We start from the raw sequence: 20,686 nt of genomic DNA, 5'->3' as shown, positions 1-20,686 counted from the left end.
TGAATGCAACACATTAGATCAGTACTTCACTAATTGAGTGGTACCATCTCCTCGGGGGTGGGAGTACAAAATTTTATAGTTACTTGGGTCAAAGGGGCAGTGAAGGGGGAAATAATAGATGCATCTGTATTTTTTTAGTCCATCCTGTTTAAATATTAACTTCAAAAAAGTTTTAATGCACTAAAATATAATTAAGTGATAGAAGCATTGTTAATGCCAATAGGTAATATCTTCCACTTAAAGTGGATATTGTGTTAGAATACTGCATTATTGGATTTTGATAGTTTGAACTCTTGCATGTAGTTGTGGTGCATTAAAGAATTTGTGTTTATATCACTGGCAGGTAACAACTCTTAATGTTAGACTTTGAAATGTGAATAAATATACAAAACCAAATTTATATCACCTATGCTTATAGCATTCACATGTAGCTCTGGTGTGAAGTCACTCATGTCAAACTAATAGCAGAACTATATCATTCTGACCTGATATTATGTTATGATATTAAAATGAAGGGAGCATTGAGAAAGCATTAGCAAAATGGAAAAAGCAGTGGTTAAAAAAGCCTAAGCTCTGATGATCAACATTTTGTTAAATGATAGAGTCAGTTCTTAACCAGAGAAATACCCATCAATGGGATGTGTCCTTATTTGACTTAGATTTAAACAGTGGGACATATCAGGAATGGAATACAACATTGCAAGTCAACAAAATGTGCAACAATTTTTACAGTGCTTATTGCTGCTTATAAGAGTGATCTAGAGAGAAGGGTGGTAGGACTGGGCCCATTGAAAGCCACTGGTTTGGCTATAGAACAGCTCAACAAAGAGGATACAAACAACTAAGCCATAAGCTATCAAAACTTCTACTTACCCACTTATGACTTTCGTAATATACGCTATTGTATTTCAATGTTGTTCTGCAGCTCTAGTAACACAGAACAAAGACTGCATGGATGGCCAAGTCAAGCAATCAGTGGTTCAAATTCTCTGAACATCACTGATTTTTGCAACATTAAAAACCTTGTTTGTTCCAAACAACTTTGCTGAAACATGCTTATAGAGCAAAAGAAAAATCGTGGTACTTTGATAGAATCCACTTTGATCACATGTTATATAAACTGCAAAATAATTAATTGTAGGGAAGTTATGAAGATGTCCAGGCTATACACATGGAAGAGCAAAGTTTGGTCTTCAATTATGTAAAAGTAAGATGTATCTGAAGCAAAGGGTTTGTAGATTGTAATTAGTTATTTAACCAACAACATGCCATATATCTTACTTCAACATCTGACTTGTAAGCATCATATCACCATGTCTACATCCAGAACCAAGATACTTAGGTCATAGGTGGTTAATTCATTGGTTGGTTTGCAATGGGTAATTCAATTCTAATCTACCTGAAACAGACTAGCATTCTATCCATTCTATCCAGAAGTGGATATGTCTTACCATGTATTGCTAAAAAAATAAATAAATAAATAAATAAAACACACACATAGCGATAATCCCTGGCTACAAAGATCTTGTGGTTCTGAAAAAGTTTAGCTCCTGTAACATTGTTTTCTTCACACAATGAAAATTTAGTCGTTCTATAGATATAACAAACTTCTGTCTTTGGATGAGGTTACTATAGATACTGTTGCAGACTCCTGTTCTTGAGTGAGGTTACAGTTCACAGCCATAAACAATGGAGCAATGCATGAGTTTCATTATCTTTCAGTATCAAAATCCAATCTTCCAATGAATCAGAAGGCAATAGGAACCTGTTAAGAAACCCAGTTGAACAACTCACAATACCGATTAAGCTTTCTATGGGATCCCAAATATCAAAGAGGTTGCAAGATGTTTTGTCCTTTATATCAAACAACTATTAGAAGGTAGATAGATCTAAACAGTTTTATCACAACTTAGAATAAGTACTTGATAGCTGGGTTCCATTTTTGATGTCAATCATTCACTGTGAATTGGGATTAATGATATATTTTTTAACTCTTTAGGATTTAACCAGCCAAATCCATCCAAAATATTCTGTTTTATGTTCAAAATGGCCAGTGCTGGCCCCTTCACTTCTACTCTACAATGACATTCTAAAGATAAACAGCCACATCACTGAAATTTTGAGGCTACAAGACAGAACATGATTAATTCAAAATGAAATGAATGAATATGCTGTACATTTGACAGAATAATTTGAATGCTAAAGGGGTTAAACTTGTTTTAGACAAGAAAAATTAACACCAGTTCAGTAAATGGTTTCATATGGAATGTGCACTAGCTACCATAATATTTGTACTGGACATGTTTACATATTCATCTTGATGTCCAAATAAAGCAGTTACTAGATAACTTTCACTAACAGGACATATCGATCTTGCTATACTAACTTTGCAAGATACTGCTATATACTAAGCCTCAGTTTACCTAGCTTAAGAATAGACATCAAGCATGTCTAGGAAAATAACCTTTAAAATGCTAGTATACTATCCAAAGTCAAATTTCTTTTCATCTGTTTAAAGTTCTAGAATGAGTAAAGTTAGAGATTTGTTGGATAAAAGGGGGGGGGGGGAACACCTGAAAGATTAAAACTTGGTATTTGTTATAGCAAGGATCACTAAAGAATAAATACAATATTAAGTTATCATTTTGCCCATCCCTGAAATAAAAAATCTGCTAAAATTCGTTAGTATATGAAAGAACAGCTTTAAAAAAAAATGCATGCAAAAAGTTGTTAGTAAAAAAAAAAATATATATATATATATATATATATATATGTATAACAGCAAGACAAAAATTCTCAAGACAGAAAAGATATTGTTTTTGGGGTTTTTTTAATAACATTTCAAATTTTTTAAATTCAGTTTTGAATATAACAAGGTGGTCTGCTCAGCATTTCTTTGTAACAAATTGAATTTTTCAACAAATTGAATTTTTTCTTAAAAAAAAAAAAATTATTACAACTTAATTACGTTAGGACTGGAAGGTTTTAAGTAATATTTCAATAGTTCATATCTAATCATGTACCAGTCCACTATAACCTACTCAGTCCCAGCAATTTATAGACAGAAATTAAATGTACAATTTCAAGATGTAGCTCAATGTGAAGTTACCTTGGTAAAATTATAGCCAAAGAAAAAGAAAACAATTGAGTCTCTCAGCCAAGAAAATGTAAAGACTGAAGTAGAATATGTTCAACAAAATGTTATTTATTTAAGCTATACATACCATTCATTGACATTGAAAACTTAGTTATAAAAAGAAATCTACAAAAATAGTTCAGGAGTTTTGAATAAGGCAAACTTCACTCCATATAACCTTCAATAATGATGTCTGTCATGGTGCCTTTCATTTCTTGAGCATTGATTTACTTGGATGATTTTTTTTTTTAAATGATAAAGCTGTTCAGAGGACTAATTTTACAATGATGTGGATTGCCAATTTTAGAGGAGGAAGAGGAGTGTATGAACAAACAGGAATTCTATCTGATCTCATACTACCAATTCAGTCTAGTTTGGTTTGTGTTTTTTTTTTTTTTTTTTTTTTTTTTTTTTTTTACCTGAAATCACTTAACATGATTTGTTCACTATTCAGACAAATATGCAGGGTTGCATATTCATATACACAAAACATTTTAAATATATAAAAAATATTCATGTAAAACTTTTCAAGTCGGTATTTCTTTAAAGTCACTTCTATATTTTCCCACACCCTTTCCCATTCGCACAAATGTTATGTCTCATGTATGTTGAATAATTTTGCTACTTCATGTAAATCTTCACTTTCTACACCATCTTTTAGAACTTTCCTAGCAATAGGCATCTTATTAAAAACATTCCACAAAAGAACTCCAACGACTACTTTGTCTCGCAAATAGAAAATTACACCTTTACCAAAATTCTCATCAGCATCAGGTGTAGCAAGCTGAGCAGCTGGCACCATGGAAGGTTGAGCAGACTCTTCAGTTTCCGATCGAAGACCTTCACCTGTGGCTTCTACAACAGCCTGTGGAGTATCTTTTTCAGTAGCTTTAGCAAAAACTCCAACTGTTGGTAAACTGGAATCTACAATACCAATTGCTTCATAACCCACATTTGGTCCTAGATCTGACCAGAACATAGACTGATGCCAATAAGCTTTTCCAGCACCAGCCATATTTTGCCCAGCCAAACGCCCACTAACAACAGCGTGATCATGATGTTCTACTCGGCGCCGGCCAAGTTTTATATCATAAAAGCAAGCAGCATCACCAGCAACCCAAACATTAGATCGAGCTTCTAGTTCAGCATTTACTCGAAAACCTCCAAATTTATCATCCACTTCAAGGCCAGAGGTATTAGCTAATTCAGTATTGGGTTCAAGGCCAACAGCAACAACAACATGGTCAACATCAAGTGATGCGCCATTATCCAATTCTAAAGACACTTTATTATCCTTCAGAACAGCTTTTTGGACACTCACACTAGGATGAACATCAACTCCTTCACTTTTAACCATTGATGTGGTCCACAAACTAAGATATTCAGGAAGAACTTTACCCATGTTTCCAGATTCAGGGAAAAGCTGATAGACTTTCAAGTCATTTGACTTAGATTTCTTCCCTAAAGCACAAGCTAACTCACTGCCAAGGAACCCCCCACCAATAATGGCTACTGACTTGGCCTCTTCTAGATGTTTATCCAAGCTACGGAAATCATCAATATTTCTAAATAGTGTGGTCTTCTCAGCTACATCTGAGTCAGCTTTTGACAATATTGGTAAATTTTTGGGTTTTCCTCCTGTAGCTATCAAACATTTGTCATATTTTATTACAGTACCATTGTCAAGATATGCTTGGCGTTTGCTAGCATCAAGCTTCACCACTTTTCTTCCAGACAAAACAGAAACACCACCATTTTCTTGATATGGTAATTTCTTAGGCTCTACATAAAATGCTTCAGGCTCAAAGAAAATACTTCTCTCTTTACCATTCCACTGCTTGAATTTCAAGTTCTTAACAGCTGACTTATCCTCACTGAACCAGAGTTCTTTAGAAAGGGGAGGTCGCATATAAGGAATGTAATTCTCCTCTCCAACAACAAGCACCTGAGCTTTAGGATCAGCCGATCTGATTGACCTACAATTAAAGTGGAGTATATTATGTAGGCAGGTTTAGGTGTATTTTTGAACAATTTAAATTGTTTACATCATTATTCTACTTGTAACCTAAATCTTTAAATAAATTTTAAGAAAATCATTTTATTCTTTATTTTAAAATATAATTATAATCAATATTATAAAATAATACATTGTTTCATTGTTTAAATAAGTAAAAGAAGCAAGACTTCTTTTTTTTTTACCCTGATAGTAATCAGATAATGGTTTGCAAAATTTTTTCCAGATAAACTCAAGAATAGTTTATAATAAACATAACATAAATAACTTTTTGCAATATTCATTACAAAATGAACACTGTTGATATAAACCCATTAATATTTCCACTCATCCTTTTTCTAATCCATTTTTACAGAAAATTCACTTATAAATATATCAGTATAAACAAAGAAAAACATGAAACCACCAGCAGTTTTCCACATGTTAAAGTTACAAAAAAAACACAAAACAAATCCATTTAAAATGTGATCAGTTAATTAGTTGCAGTCAAACTTTGTTAAAAGAACATGTCAAGAAACTAAAACTTTTCACAAGGAAAATTAAATACTGATTTATTACATAGATAATGATATTTGACACACTGGGAAAGGAAAATGGGAAGTTGTGATATTCAGCCTTTTCTCCAAAAGTGATTTCAGAGAAAAAGTTTTAAGCAAGTGAATCTAGGCCATGCCTTCAATTCACAGAAGAGTATTATAGCTTATAATTATACCACAGTCCTAGTCATACAAATACCCCAAACATCAAAAGACAACCAGAGTAAAATATATATACCATAAAAACTATTAAATAAAGGAAAAATACAGTTTGGAAGATTATTGTTCAATATTGGAAGATTAATGTTCAATAGTATGCACAATTGTCATTTTGCTCCAGAAAAAAAGAAAAAACATTTAAGGGTTTTTTTATTATTATTCATGAGTATTTATTGAAAAAGTACTTAAGGTACTTCTACAGACCATAAATAGACTAATCACATTCCTATTGAAAGACATTTTAAACTGATCTGATAAGGGCAGAATCTAAGTATATATGTATATGAATAATGAAAGTCCCAGTCAACATGAATCTTACAATAAATTTCACTCTACTCTCAGTACTGAGTTCCCTCACTTGCAGCAAACATTATTTTGTTAAAATAATTAATCTCAATTTAACATATATTCAGCTATAAGATTTCAAACTTCAACTGCTTTTAAAATTAAAACATTATCTGAAAACTTGTTCAAATTTTCACTCCTTTTAAATAAGGTAAGTGCAATTCTACTGATCACATACTAACGGATTCAAACCTATACTTAATATTGAGCACAAAACAGCAAATTCAAAGCTTACCACAACTAAAGCTATTGTTTTGCACCACTTACTAAGAAATTTAATTGGCTGACCACAGTATTTTGCATACTACAACTCTGTAGCAAAATGGATGAAACAGTGTTAAAACAGCATGTATTAAAAGCCCATGAGACTAATCTCAACCCATGCTCTGAAGTTTGTTTTAGCCTTCACAGCCAAGGTCATACTGGAGCAGCAGCTATATATGAAACTTGATGAACAGACACTAAATTTTGTCAAACTTTTGCACATAAGGGTGGGTTTTTGGGGGTTTTTTTCTCTCAGGAAAATTAAATATGCATAAGGGTCAGGAAAATTAAATATGCATAACTTATAGTTAATAACTATAGTGAACAACCATCAAGAATTACATAGCTCTAATCCATTGAACATGGTACCACAGAGAGAGATCATTCTCTAAATATTTTGGGATAGTAAGTAATGGTAGCTATAATAAAAAAAGAACAATATTTAAGAATTTTCTATCGAGTGTAATGCTACAATCTAAAATTGGGTAAATACACTTGTCTGTTAAATAATTAGTTAAATCAAGACAGACGTTTGTGAAAAACATTTCTGATTACTAGACTGATTAAAGTTTAATCATGCACTTAAATATGAGCTAATTATTATAAATGTTCCTTCTGTGAGATATATGAAATCAAAGTTAGAGCTAAATTAAACAATCTGTACAGGTCAGCCAAATCTTGCAGACCTATATCCAAACAATGGGTTAGTCATTCACCTATGATCATCCTCTTGTTCTGAAGGTCAAGGACTACATTTTCTATTATGTCCTTTCCTTTTTTAAGATAACAGGATGTGATTTAAAGATTTGGCTGTTATTTCTAGCAAGTCCAGTAATCACTTAGAGACTTCTTTGTTGGGTCATCTATCCACATATAGCTTCTATGACTGTTTGCTATCATACTACTGGGGTACTATTAAAGTAGGAGGATGTCAAATGACACAGAGTGACAGTTTGAAAAGCGAACAGTCAAAGGAGGAGTTGTTCATTTTACTTTCATTTTAGTTCTAAACAATATGTAGTATAGCAGATACTTTCAAAAATAAAAGAATTTAAAATTTAATCTTACACACATAAACATAGTATGATATTTTACAAAGTAAGAAAAGGATTAATTTCTTTTATTTCATCTAAATAGATATGGTTTTCTCTAAAATTAATAAAACTTCCATTATGTTTGATGGCACAAATATAATAGTATGTATCATGAAAGACCACAACTGAAGTTCTTGCGTAAACAAATGTAAACCATTTCATATATATATAGGCACAAGAATGGCTGTATTAAGAAGTTTGCTTACCAACCACATGGTCCAAGGTTCAATCCCCATTGTGTAGCACCTTGGGCAAGTGCCTTCTACTATCGCCTCGGACGGACCAATGCCTTGTGAGTGGATTTGGTAGATGGAAATTTAAGAATCCCGTCACATATATATATGTATGTATGTTTTTATGTCTGTGTTTTCCCACCCACCCCCATCACCGCTTGACAACCAGTGTTGGTGTGTTTATGTCGCCATAACTTAGCAGTTCAGCAAAAGACGCTGATAGAATAAGTACAAGACTTTAAAAAAATAAGTCCTGAGGTTGATTTCTTCAACTAAAAAAAAAAAAACCTTTAATGACTTGAAACAAATATAATAAAAGAATATATATGTATGTATGTACCACTGACACAAACTTGAAAAAGTAGAAGACTTCACAAACATTAAACTCCTTTGACACAGCATACTAACATACTCAATTTTTATGCATTATTATAACTATACATACACACATACATCTCTCAGTGTACGAAGGTAATCATCTCCATGATAGCTTTAACATCCACTTTTCTGAGGAAAATCTTTGAGGCAGATCCTGCAGCTGGATGCTTTTATGCTTTCCCTGTTACCAGCCCTTGGCTGGTAACAAGGTATTATTTCCCTAAGTCCTTCCAACAACAATGGTCAGATAAAACATAACCGACTCAAAAGCTGGGTAAGTTTTTGTGGAAGACTATAATGACACCATTTATATATATAGTGACAGCTTTTAATCAGTGTACAAATGCCAAAGGGAAAATACAAATACACACACACATATATATATATATATATATATATATATATGTACAACAGGTTTGTTACAATTTGTCAGTCTACAGCCATAGCAGTAGACATTAGCTCAACAATACCATACATTTAGAATATACCTTTAAACCCTGTAGTTCCAAAGGTGTAAGATTCAACAATTTCAAGGTCATTCACATTTTTCACCCCATTGTTTAAATTTGTTACAAACTATTTATTATTACCTGCCTGCTTGAATATGTTTACATACACATGCATATATACAATATATTATCTTTAAATTGTTTAAAGATTTTAACTGTGCTCAATAGTACTAGAAATTAAATATTTGTACCAAATCCATACCCTTTTAAATCTATAGGCATTTTTTTAAATGTGCTAATGTTGTTTAATCCCAAGAAAATTCAATGAGATGATTACCTGGTTGTACACTTACAACTACAGCCAATGGTTTTTGTGTTATTTATTAAGGTAAGGTGATGGTTTAAGGGCGATTTAGCCACTATTTCTAGTACATAAAGTGATTACATAAAGGCTCCCTCATTGGAAGTAAACTGATAATATTGTTGGCTTAGATAGCTCTATTTGAATCTTGTATAATAATGACCTACAAAACTGAACTAACCTACATTAATTGTTGACCCTATATAACATTCTGTTGATTTTAGTTATCAAAAACAAAGAATCAACCTTGGCAACTAGTGGCTTTAGATGATTCTGAAGAATAAATAATGCTGATAGTTATTCCAGATTTGCTTTAAAAATCTACCTATTTAATTAGGTAAATTAACAAATAAAAACTTACTTTATTATTTTTAAAGTACACATATGGTAGCTTCAGATTTCTAATACAATTATTCTTTATTATACAATATCTTTTGTCATTTTATAGTTATTTGATAAAGGTTTTTTAAAATTATCTTTTTTATTGTTGCTCATTACATATGTTTGTATGAATGAAACAATTTAGGCTAACAACTGTGTCCAAAGCATCAGTTAATGGCTGCAATAACATAATATAAACAAAAGCATGCCTGAAACATTGAAATTAAAGTGGTGCCCCAGTATGGTTACAGCCTACTGATTGAATTCAGTAAAAGCATATGTCAATGAAAAGTTGTCTTTTTTGCTGTAGTATATTCCATACAGTTGACAATTATAAAAAGATGGAATGACAATAGTGAATTAACAGCAGGAGAAACTATACATTTAAGCAGGCATGGGCAACCATTTTTGAGAAGTGGGCCACAAAAGACAAGGCCACACTACAAAAAGAAATTAAAGGTAATTTTTCATTAGGTATACCAATCAGAAAGCTCTGTGGATTGCAATGATCACCAGAAGGATGATTCTGGTTAAGTAATTCTAATCAGTTGCTTGACAAAATCTATGACACAAAGGTATTTTATTGAGTTGGGTATCAGCTGATCAGCATTTCTGAATGTAGCAATCTTGCCTTCATAGGTTTGGCATATTGCTTAAAAATTAGGCCTTGAAACACTGTCTGCAACAATTTCCTGAAAATATACGACTGACCTTGATGAGTTAATGAATTAATGCTATGCACAAACATTATCATAGTTGTTTATGCTGATGTTTCAAAGGCTGGAATTTTGAATTTACTTGAACAGTTAGTGCAAGATAGAGCACAAGGAGTAAAAATTAGATATTTTTTCTGCTGGAATATGAATAAAGCATCGTAAATTAGAATTATCAACTATCATAAATTGCCAACCAAATATAGGTTTTGCCATCCAGGACATGATTACATATACATTCCAATTCACTAACCTAACATGCTAATAGGAATTGAACATATAAAGGGGTTAATGTGAAATTTAAGTGATATTAATCACAATTCTAATTAAACAGTGTAAATATATACATTTAACGAATGTTTATTCAAGAGAGAATATTTTTGTTCTATCAAACCTATTCTTTTAAGTTATCTCATTTGTATGTTAGTAATAAGATTATAAAACCTCTCCAAGCTGACCCAAATAGTTAGAACGATATAAATGTATAAAAGTGGGTTGCAGTAATTAGCAAATCGAGTTCAGTTTAAAGAAGAATTTTTTTTTTAATTAAATGTTACTGAGTTGCCCAGATCAGCTCTAGTTGTGCAGAGATTGGAACAGAGGCAGTCAATCAAATCTAGAGAATGTCATAGCCAGTTGGTTGATCCAAAATTTTAAAATTCAGGATGGGACATACTACAGGTTAAGTGAGTATCAATTTCTAGATGATTTTATAACATAACAGCTCCCACGACCTTTATTAGCTAAGTGCCCTCGTTTAATTACAAAGTGGCAAAATCTAGAATAGAATGGGAATTAAACCCAATAATCACAAAAATGAGGGGGGGAAATACAAAAACAAGAGGATGAGTGGAAAACCTGATCATTTTTCTCTAAATTAAATAATTGAACAGTCAAGAAACATTCACTTTCATATGATCAGATACTGGACACACAATTTCGCTGTTCTTTGCTTTTTTTCCTTGCAATGTTTCCCAGTCTTTCTTTCTGTGATTCCAGTGTCACATACTTTAAACTATTTCACAAAAATTTTTTTGAAGTTTATAAGTTCATTGAAGTTCCTAAATTATTTTATAGTGACAATGTCAAATGTGACAATTCCAGTAACATTCACCCACACACAAGCACTATTGGTGCCATTGTATTTGACCAATGCAACAATAGATAACACATCAAATGTATTCTATCATGATAAAATAATATACGATTTTCTTTTTTTCCTTTTTTCGTAATTGAAGAGTTTTCAGATGTAAATTTCAAAGATATCAAAAGTGCATATGTTAAAATATCAAAATTATTTAAAAAGTTTTTGAACATTTACAAAAAAAATGGACCCAATTTGTAAGATTTCAACAAAGTAAATATTAACAATAAGGATTTCTAGCATTGCCACAAGGTGACTTTTATTTTCATTTTTTGCCTTTTGTTTTTTTTTGTTCTTTTTTTCTTAGGGAGGTAGCTGATTTAATCGACTTCAGTAATTGACTGGCTGCTTGGTTTTATAGGAGATGAAAGGTGAAGTCGACATTGGGGAGTGAACATATCACAAAAAAAAGAAATGATATTCAATGGAATTAGAAAAATATAGCATCTTGTAAGTAGGAATCAAGTGAGCAATACAATTCGACAAATCGTATTCGACGGAAACAAAAACTCATTTCCTATTACCGATTCCGTTTCATAAACTTAATATACGCTGATGTGATAGTTGATTTCGTTTGAGATCAAGTACCAGTAATACATAATGTAGTGGCAGTGACAGCAAGCAAATGCTTCGACAATTCCATGCTACTCTTTGCATTGCAACGAGTTCAGGTGAGGATGGTAACACCAGGTTGACTTGTTAATCAATATAGTATTCAGCAGTCAGTATCCGCCCAACGATGTATTTATAGGGGACAAAGAAATATTTTCAGTACTGTCAAACTAGCGTTTAAAATTTTAATACGTGAATCCACATGCTGTAGATGTTTGATTAATTAGCAACTGACAATCATAATTTCAATATTCTAACCCACCCCTTATCGATTATAGGTCAAACTCATAAAAAATAAAGAGTTCCAAAACAGCGATAGAGAACTAGTAAATTAGTGTGTATATATATATATAATTATCGCAATTGTGTTAACATACTTGATCGACTATCACGCTGAAGAAATATGTGTGTATTAGTAAGATTACGAAGAAAATTGAATTCAAATCTATGTATATATATATATATATAACACCAAAGACAATCGATAGACAAAGTTAGGCAAAACCATACCTAAATGCTGCAAATGAAGCAGTACCAGCCCCGATTAATAAATAAGGGACGCGTGCAGGGATAGCGGGCACTTGAGACCAATCAATTGAAGTCGCTTTCGATTCTGGTGCAACATTTTCGGCTGTTCTGGTGGTAGCCTCAACTTTCGGAGTTTCTGGCTCGGCAGCTGTAGCTGGTGGCGATGATGGAGTGTCTTCTGCAGGTGGAGGTGGTGGTGGTGTCTCTTCAGGGGGAGGTGGAGGTGGTGTATCTTCTGCAGGTGAAGGTGGTGTGACTTCAGCAGGGGCAGGCGCCGCTGGTTCTTCGGCTGGGGTAGGAGCCGCCGGTTCTTCGGCAGCAGGAGTAGGTGCCGCCGGTTCTTCGGTCACAGGGGCAGGTGCAGCTGGTTCTTCGGCCGCAGGGGCAGGTGCAGCCGGTTCTTCGGCCGCAGGGGCAGGTGCAGCTGGTTCTTCAGCAGAAGGGGTGGATGTGACTGATTCTTCTGTAGGAGCAGGTGCAGCAGGAGTGGGTGCGACCGGTTCTTCAGCAGTAGGGGTTGGTGCAGCCGGTTCTTCTGCTGGAACAACATCCAAATCTGGTCCAACGGAACTTTCTTCAACAACAGCTTCAGTGCTAGCAACAGCGGTAGCAGTACCGGCACCAAGACCTACTGCTTCTGGCCTAATTGGAACAGATTTAATGTTCGGGCCTGGATTCCATGAGAAACAATTCAACTTGTACATTGTAAATCCTGTAACCACCAAAAAAGTGGAACTAACGGCTAAGAAGATATTGTTTGAGCGGTTAATGTTATGGAATGATTCCTGCCAGGATCCCTTTGGTACAGGTAGATCATCCATCGTACTCTTCTGTTGCAAATCGATTTCTTTATCCGTTTTGTGTCCTCCATGTCCATACATACATCGAGAAAATGTCATATTGGCAGTAATAGAAGCATTTTCCTGAGGACAAACACCAAGTAGTTCATTACTTCTTAAATACGTGAAAAAAGTAGAGGACGGCTGTTTCGATAGGGAAGGTCGAAGATGGCAACCTGTACTGTAAAATCGCCGCAAAGAATACCTGCCTTGACATGAACTGACAACACAGCGATACATCTTTGTTTTCTTCTTGTATCAGTGATACTAACAAAGTATATATTTATATATACTGCGATTATTAGTTAGTGGTAAAAACCGAGAAAGTGCTGTGTGTCGAATTATACATGAACTACACGTGTGCGAAAGAGCGACATTATACAATCTAACACATTAGTAAAGAACAAGCCTCGTTCTGAATGGTATGAAGGTCAATGCGTGTGTATATGTATCTACTAAAGTGCCCATATATTTATACATGTATATGTGTGCGTGTATAAGTGCTTATGTATGAGAAGAGAGAGAGAGAAAGAAAGATATGCGTTAAGTCAGGGAAGGAAGCAGAAGAGAGAGAAAGAAAGATATGCGTTAAGTGAGGGAAGGAAGCAGAAGAGAGAAAAGAACAAATGAATCTATGTCAGTGCACATGTAATTTGATAGACGAAGCGGTCCTAAATTATCGCAAATGTGTGTGTATGTATTTTTCAATGTCATTCAGTCATGTACCAGGCGTGATACAAGCGACCGTTGCCTTCCTTGAAGTTCCTTGATGTTATATGAAATTATTATTTTAAATGTTTACTCATTTTTTTTTAAATTTTCTAATATCATTATTTTAAATTGTATTTTTCTTATTTTTATGTTTCTTTAAGGTGACGTTTATTAACTGTTTACTACGTCATGAGTTTTGCGCTAATGCATATATTTATATAGAAGTACACTTGAACCTTCGAAGAATCTCTTGCACGTTTAGAGTTAATTTTTTTTATTTATGCTGGGCATTTCCAGAGTTTGCGAATGCATATTTATTGCTTGCTTAATTAAATTTATATGCTTTATACGCAGTTTTAGAACAAATTTTTGCAATTAACGATGAAAACAAGTTTTTAGAGCTTAATACTGGTGAAATTACTTCGAATTAGCTGTACATTGACATCGAACTTGGCTGTTAGTTGATATTCTGATCCTCGGAATTTCGTCGGTATAAGATAAACGCATACACATTTTGCGTTACCTTAATTTTTCTTGCTTCTCATCCAATTTATTCGCAGTTATTTTGAGCAACCTACTTATTTCGAATTCCAACATGTTTTAGACTATTGTAGGCTTAGAGATACCCTTTAATGTATTAGAATTAGTTGAATTACTAAATGTGATTTTTAAAAAAGTGAACTCGATCATTTCTGTTACATTTGAAGGCATTATTTTGTTTTTCGGCATTCTGTGTATACTCTACATATATTCATTTTGTCTGTTCTATGTCCATACATCGAGCAATTGTCATGTTAACAGGAGTGCACTGTTTACCTTGGCAGGAAAATATCTTAAGCCTGAGAAATATATTTTAGCACTTTTTTTTGGCTAAGAGTTCTAGAATATTTCTGATCTATACATTTTCAAACGTTAAAAATTTATAATTAATACGTATGTGCGCGCTCATACGCTTAGTAATAAAACGATGCATTAAAACAGTTGGACAAACTGTTTTCAATGAGGGTGACATAAATATCTGAAAAGATTTCGAGGCACTATCATGCTATTAGCTGTCAGAAGTGAAGGTGCTCACTGCTAGTGAAGTATCTGTCTGTCTACCTGTTGCTGGCCTGTCGATTCTTTGGCTACTGACAGCTAATACCATGACTGGCCAGAGCGAGCTATATGTCTGTCTGTCTGTCTCTCTCTCTATCTATCTATCTATTACTCGAAAGTTCGCGCGTCCGCGCTAGCTAGTCGTGAGTAGAAAACACAAATTTAATATAAAAACATATTTCCTGAAATTGCAAATTATTTAAAATATAAAAATATAATTTTCAACAGAGAGAATTTATCAAAATAGAAAACAAATGAAGTTTGAAGTTTAAAAATAATAGGATCGACCACTCACGACTAGCTAGCGCGGACGCGCGAACTTTCGAGTAATAGATAGATAGATAGATAGATAGAGAAACAGACAGACAGACAGACATATAGCTCGCTCCGGCCACAGGCATGCAGGCATACAGACAGATACTTCACTAGCAGTGAGCACTTTCACTTCTGACAGCTAATAGCATGATAGTGCCGATTTCGAAGAGTCGAAAAAGGAAAAATAATAATGATAAACTTTAATTACTTATAGAAGTTAATTTTACACTGGTAGAGTCGTTAGAGTGTCGGATAGAATGTTTCGTGGTATTTCTTCAGAAACCCTGAATTGAAATGTCACCGAGGTAAGATTAGCCTTACATCTTCTTCTGGTCGATCAAAAATAAAAGGTATCATTCCACAATAGTGGATTGGATGAGGTGGGCACTATAAAAAAGTCGAACTGGATCTTTGCAGTATTTGTTCTGGTTCTTTGCGTTTTGAGTTCAAATCCTGTTTTGTCCTGATTTCACGGGGCCACCATGTTTTCTAATTAGTGAAGGTACTATTTCTGTTAATGCTTACTAACTTATTCGAACACAACCCAGATTCATCGAAGCCGTCTTTAACATTGTCTTACAGACTTTGGTCAGTTGTGATTTCTTTTAATGGTTCAGTTATCAACAACTCTTCACTGATTACAAATTTACCATCGATTTCTCCAAGAAATGAAAGTATCAATCACATGATCAACTGCAAGACTTTTAGAAACAGCTCTGTATTTGATGGTGTATGAGAAGGGAGAAGATTGAGTCTGATTCTGTAACAGCATCAGATTTCCCTTGCCCCAATATTTTAATGGCAAGCTTGAATGAATCGAACCATTGATCTATCACTAAATGTTAAATGTTTCATATGAAATATTTCCATTCTCTTGCAATTTCTATAATTGCATAAACTTAATTTTTGACAGTGTATATTTATTTATTTCATTTTACTTTTTAGAATTAAGGAACTGGAAAATGCCAGAGATGTGCCACCTTGCAGTAATGTAGCATTATCGCTTTAATCAGGTGCAACTGATTAAAGTGTGTACTCTTGTCTTGGTATCAAGTGATGGTCATAAAACAAATGTCACCATCACGCAAGTAGTGTTCTTTGTTTTCAGTTTACCAATGAGGAGATATTTTCTTCCTTGGAGATAGTTGAAGGTTAATAACAGGAAGGGCATCTCTATCTTACCCATGCAAGCATGGTAAAGTGGACATTAAAACGATGATGATGTGTAGGTACCTTTAAGATTATTTTTATTGATGACTTGCTGAAATACTGACACAGTATTTGCAACATCAATTAGAACTCATGTAAATTTATAAGGATCCCCAACTGTTTGGAAAGCTACATATGGTCTTTATACCATCTTAATAATAAATGTTACTTTAGTCAGTTTTGTTATACTATTTATGTCTATAAGTATCATTAACTAGATTATATATATGGGGAATTCACTAAACATCAAACTCAATAAATGATTGAAAATCTAAGAGAAAATTTACTGTGAGCTATTTCCTTTTTCAATTGCTAATAACCAAATTCTTTGGTTTCATCAAAAGTTTGGTTCCCTCAGCTGTTTTCAGATTCTCAAATCTATAAATTCATTATCTACCTCATTTTATTGCTGAGATTTGGTTGCAACAGGTTTGCAGTTTGAAGTGAAATATTGAAATATTTAGCTGGTTTTCCCAACCACTTATTAGTGAATAAAATTACAAGTTGACCAAAAAAAAAAAAATTCATGATACATTATAAATAACACTAATTTCATTTTGTAATATCAAGTAAAATATAACTATCTGAGGAAAGTTATCATCATCATTTGACATCTGTTGTCCATACTGGCATGGGTTGGACTGTTTGGCCAGCTGGGGAGCTGCACCAGTCTGATTTAGCATGGTCTCTATGGTTGGATGCCTTTCCTAATGCCAACCACTTTACAGAGTGTACTAGGTGCTTTTATGTGACACCAGCACAGGACTCTTGCAGGTCGATCCTCTTCACCAGTGGGTATGGCCTTAACAGTTCTGCTGTGGAGTACAAGGTTTCTTGAGTACATCAAGGCACTAGGCATCTCGGTCCTTTGTCATCTCGTCTGAAAGGTTCAGTGTCCTGAGGTTGTCCTTCAGTACTTTGTCCCATGTCTTCCTGGGTCTCCCTCTTCCACGTGTTCCATTTACTTTGAGAGATCAGCATTTTATAGAGCTGTCAGCATCCATCGGCATCACATGACCAAACCAGTGAAGTCTTCTCTCTTGCACACAGCAAACAATTCATCTTATGCCTAACTTCTCTGTCACTTACATTACACATCCAGCGGAACATACAAGCCTTGTTCTTCTCTAATCTTCACATGTCTTCTGCATTGAAGACCCATGTCTTACTACCATGTAGAATTGCTATCATACAATTGCATCATACAATCTGCCTTTCACACAATGAGAGAAAACAAAAGAGGTAAAAGTTCTCTGGATTTCCTCCATCCTATTCTTATTCTAGCTATTACACTCTCCATGCATCCTCCCCACCCACTACTAATTTGGTCCCCCTAGTAGCAGAAATTATCTACTACTTCTAATAAGCCACCAGGGCATTTCAGAGAATCAATTTCTTGAGTCCCTGTGGTTTTTATGGATCCTGTGCATCTTCCACATATGAACACTACTGTTTTTATATAATCTATCTTTTATAAATGATTGGAGTAGCTTTTCCAGATTGCTGTTGCTGTTTTTATTGATATTTTAGTATTATAAAATCCATGTATGTGTTTGTGTGTATCCCTGTTTTAGCATCATGTGATGGTTGTAAAAGAGTATCACTATCATATAAGCAATGTTATTCATTCCCAGTCTTCCATGTAAAACACATGTGGCCATGGAGAAATATTATCTTGCCTAAAAACAGGTGAGGGTTGGCAACAGGAAGGATATTCAACCATAGAAAACCTGCATCAACAAATTTCATGCGACTCATGCAAGCTTGGAATAGTGGACATTAATTGATGATGAATAATAATGATGATAGATATATATATATGAAAAGGTTCTTTCAGTTTCCATCTACCAAATTCACTCCAAGTCTTTATATATATATGCACACATCTGAATCTGTCAAGTCTATGTTTACCCCCCCCCCCCATCACCACTGTCTTTGATACTTCCTCATCTCCCTATCACTTATCCCTTAACCATTCATCATTGTACCCACCATACAGCTTCACTCCTCTCACTCTCTTCTCTATTTTCTGTTTTATTCTGCCCCTGTATTTAATGAAGGCAAATCACATTACTACATACAACTTCTTTTTGTATTGCTAGCCATCATTCTATCTTCCCTGAGACACTTCTTTTGACATCCATTTCTGAATCATACCATTGACTACTTCCACACCTATTTACCATTGACCATTTCACCTGATATTTTCATCAATCACTTATTCCCCCTCACACACCTTTGCAACCTTCACCCATGCATGGCACAGTGGTTAGAGTGTCAGGCTCACAATCATGAGGTAGTGAGTTTGATTCTTGGACTGGACTGTGCATTGTGTTCTTAAGTAAAGCATTTCATTTCATGTTGCTCCCATTCACTCAGCTGTAGAAATGAGTTGCGACATCACTGGTACCAAATTGTCTCAGTTTTTGCTTTTCCCTTGGATAACATCAGTGGTATGGAGAAGAGAGGCTGCTGGTCTTCCTTAAACAACCTTGCCCAGACTTGTGCCTCAGAGGGAAACTTTCTAGGTGCAATCCCATGGTCATTCATGACCAATGGAAGTCTTTACCTCGAAGGTGTGAACTTATCATTGAGCAGTGAGGACTCTAGCCTTACATAACACTAGTGCTAGTACCATGATAAAATACAGCTTATCATTGTGTGAAGTGGTTGATAATTGATCAGAGACAATGTATGGATGCTAAGAAATTTTGAGCTTGCTGGGGACAACCCATCTACATCTTGTGCAATGATATAATGTACTCAATAAAAACTGTAAAGTCAGTGTTGTGCATCCAGCATAAAAACTAAATCAAAAATTAAACATGAGACATGGTCCACAAAACATCTAGGTAAGCAATAATTTCAAATAAGAACTGGCTTGGACCGTGACAAGCTGTCCAACCAATGTCTATAGAAAGCAAACATAAAATCTCAATGATGATGTTTTATATGTAAGGCACATGTGTGGTTGTGTGCAAGAAGTTTGCTTCTCAACTGCTGTGTGGCACCTTGAGCAAGTGCCTTCTATTATAGTCTCAGGCTGACCCAATCCTTGTAAGTAGATTTGGTAAACAGAAACTGAAAGAAGCTGTCGGATGTTGTGTATGTGTGTAGTTACTATCTCCATGCCTTGACAATGTGATAGTTGTAAATGTGCATCACCATTATACAAGCAATATCTTTCATTTCCAGTCATCTGTGGGAACTTGTACAGTGATGGGGAACTATTACCTTGCATGGAAATAAGTGAAGGTTGGCAACAAGAAGTAGATTTGCATCAACCAATTCCATTCAACCCAGGTGGACATTAAACCAGTTTTGTACATATATCTTCATCATTTGGCATCCTTCTCAAATGCTGGAATGGGTTGGGTGGTTTGACAGGATCAAACAAACTGGAGAACTGCATCAATTACTAATATCTGCTTTCACATGGTTTCTATATCTGGATGCTTTTTCTAATGCCAACCACTTTCCAAAGTCTACTGGGTGCTTTTTTTCATGACACTGATACTAGATAGGTTCCAAGTTTACAAGACAGAAAAAGCCCTCTCAACTGTGCAGGAGGTAACATTATACCATATTGAGAGGCTAAAGTATGATAGAGGGACAGGTACAAATATCTTGCTGTAGAAGAGATACATGGCTACCTCACATTATATAAGGGTGGTTGGATGTAACTGGAAAGAAGATAAAGATGGTGGTGCTGAGGTGTTAGAGCATTCTCTCAAGATACAAGGTGAGTATGACAGAGAATCAGGATGGGTAGTTCATGGAATTATGAGAGGTTAGAGATGAATGGAGTGATTGATGAACAAGGGTGGGGGTACAGTCAGTGGTAAATATCAGTATGGGTGGGAAGATGAAAGAAACAGGAGGAGTTTAGGGAAGGAAGATGTGACGAGTAGCATTTCAGGAAAGGAGGAGAGTAGCAATATAATAAAACTGTAGATATATCAGAAAATAATGAAATAATGTGTAGAATAGAAGAGTGGAGGGGAGAGAGAGAGCTGTGCAGTGGTAGTGATGGAGGTCAGCAGTATGTAGGAATGACTATAGAGAATGCGGGACAAAGGTGGGAGGCATTGATGACAAATAAGAAAG

At 34.6% G+C, this 20,686-nt stretch overlaps 1 protein-coding gene across 1 annotated transcript; it reads right to left on the bottom strand.

The window, feature by feature from the left end:
* Nucleotides 1–2,811: 2,811 nt before the first annotated feature.
* LOC106870755 (apoptosis-inducing factor 1, mitochondrial) lies at nucleotides 2,812–14,791 on the bottom strand. Its single transcript, XM_014916954.2, has 2 exons — nucleotides 12,390–14,791; nucleotides 2,812–5,112 (listed from the first exon to the last, which is right to left on the bottom strand). The coding sequence occupies exons 1-2, from the start codon at nucleotides 13,484–13,486 to the stop codon at nucleotides 3,729–3,731; spliced, it is 2,481 nt and encodes an 826-aa protein (XP_014772440.1). The 5' UTR covers nucleotides 13,487–14,791; the 3' UTR covers nucleotides 2,812–3,728.
* Nucleotides 14,792–20,686: the final 5,895 nt, after the last annotated feature.

This window comes from Octopus bimaculoides, chromosome 1, assembly GCF_001194135.2.
Source record: "Octopus bimaculoides isolate UCB-OBI-ISO-001 chromosome 1, ASM119413v2, whole genome shotgun sequence".
Classification (NCBI taxonomy): Eukaryota; Metazoa; Mollusca; class Cephalopoda; order Octopoda; family Octopodidae; genus Octopus; species Octopus bimaculoides.
This window is presented reverse-complemented; position numbering and strand designations above follow the sequence as displayed.

Bases quoted from the DNA above. Each gene is read 5' to 3' on its own strand.
- LOC106870755 (XM_014916954.2), bottom strand. From the start codon at position 13,486: ATGTATCGCTGTGTTGTCAGTTCATGTCAAGGCAGGTATTCTTTGCGG. The intron at 5,113-12,389 runs GTATGGTTTTGC...CTTTAATTGTAG, and splicing joins GCTTCATTTGCAGCATTTAG to GTCAATCAGATCGGCTGATC.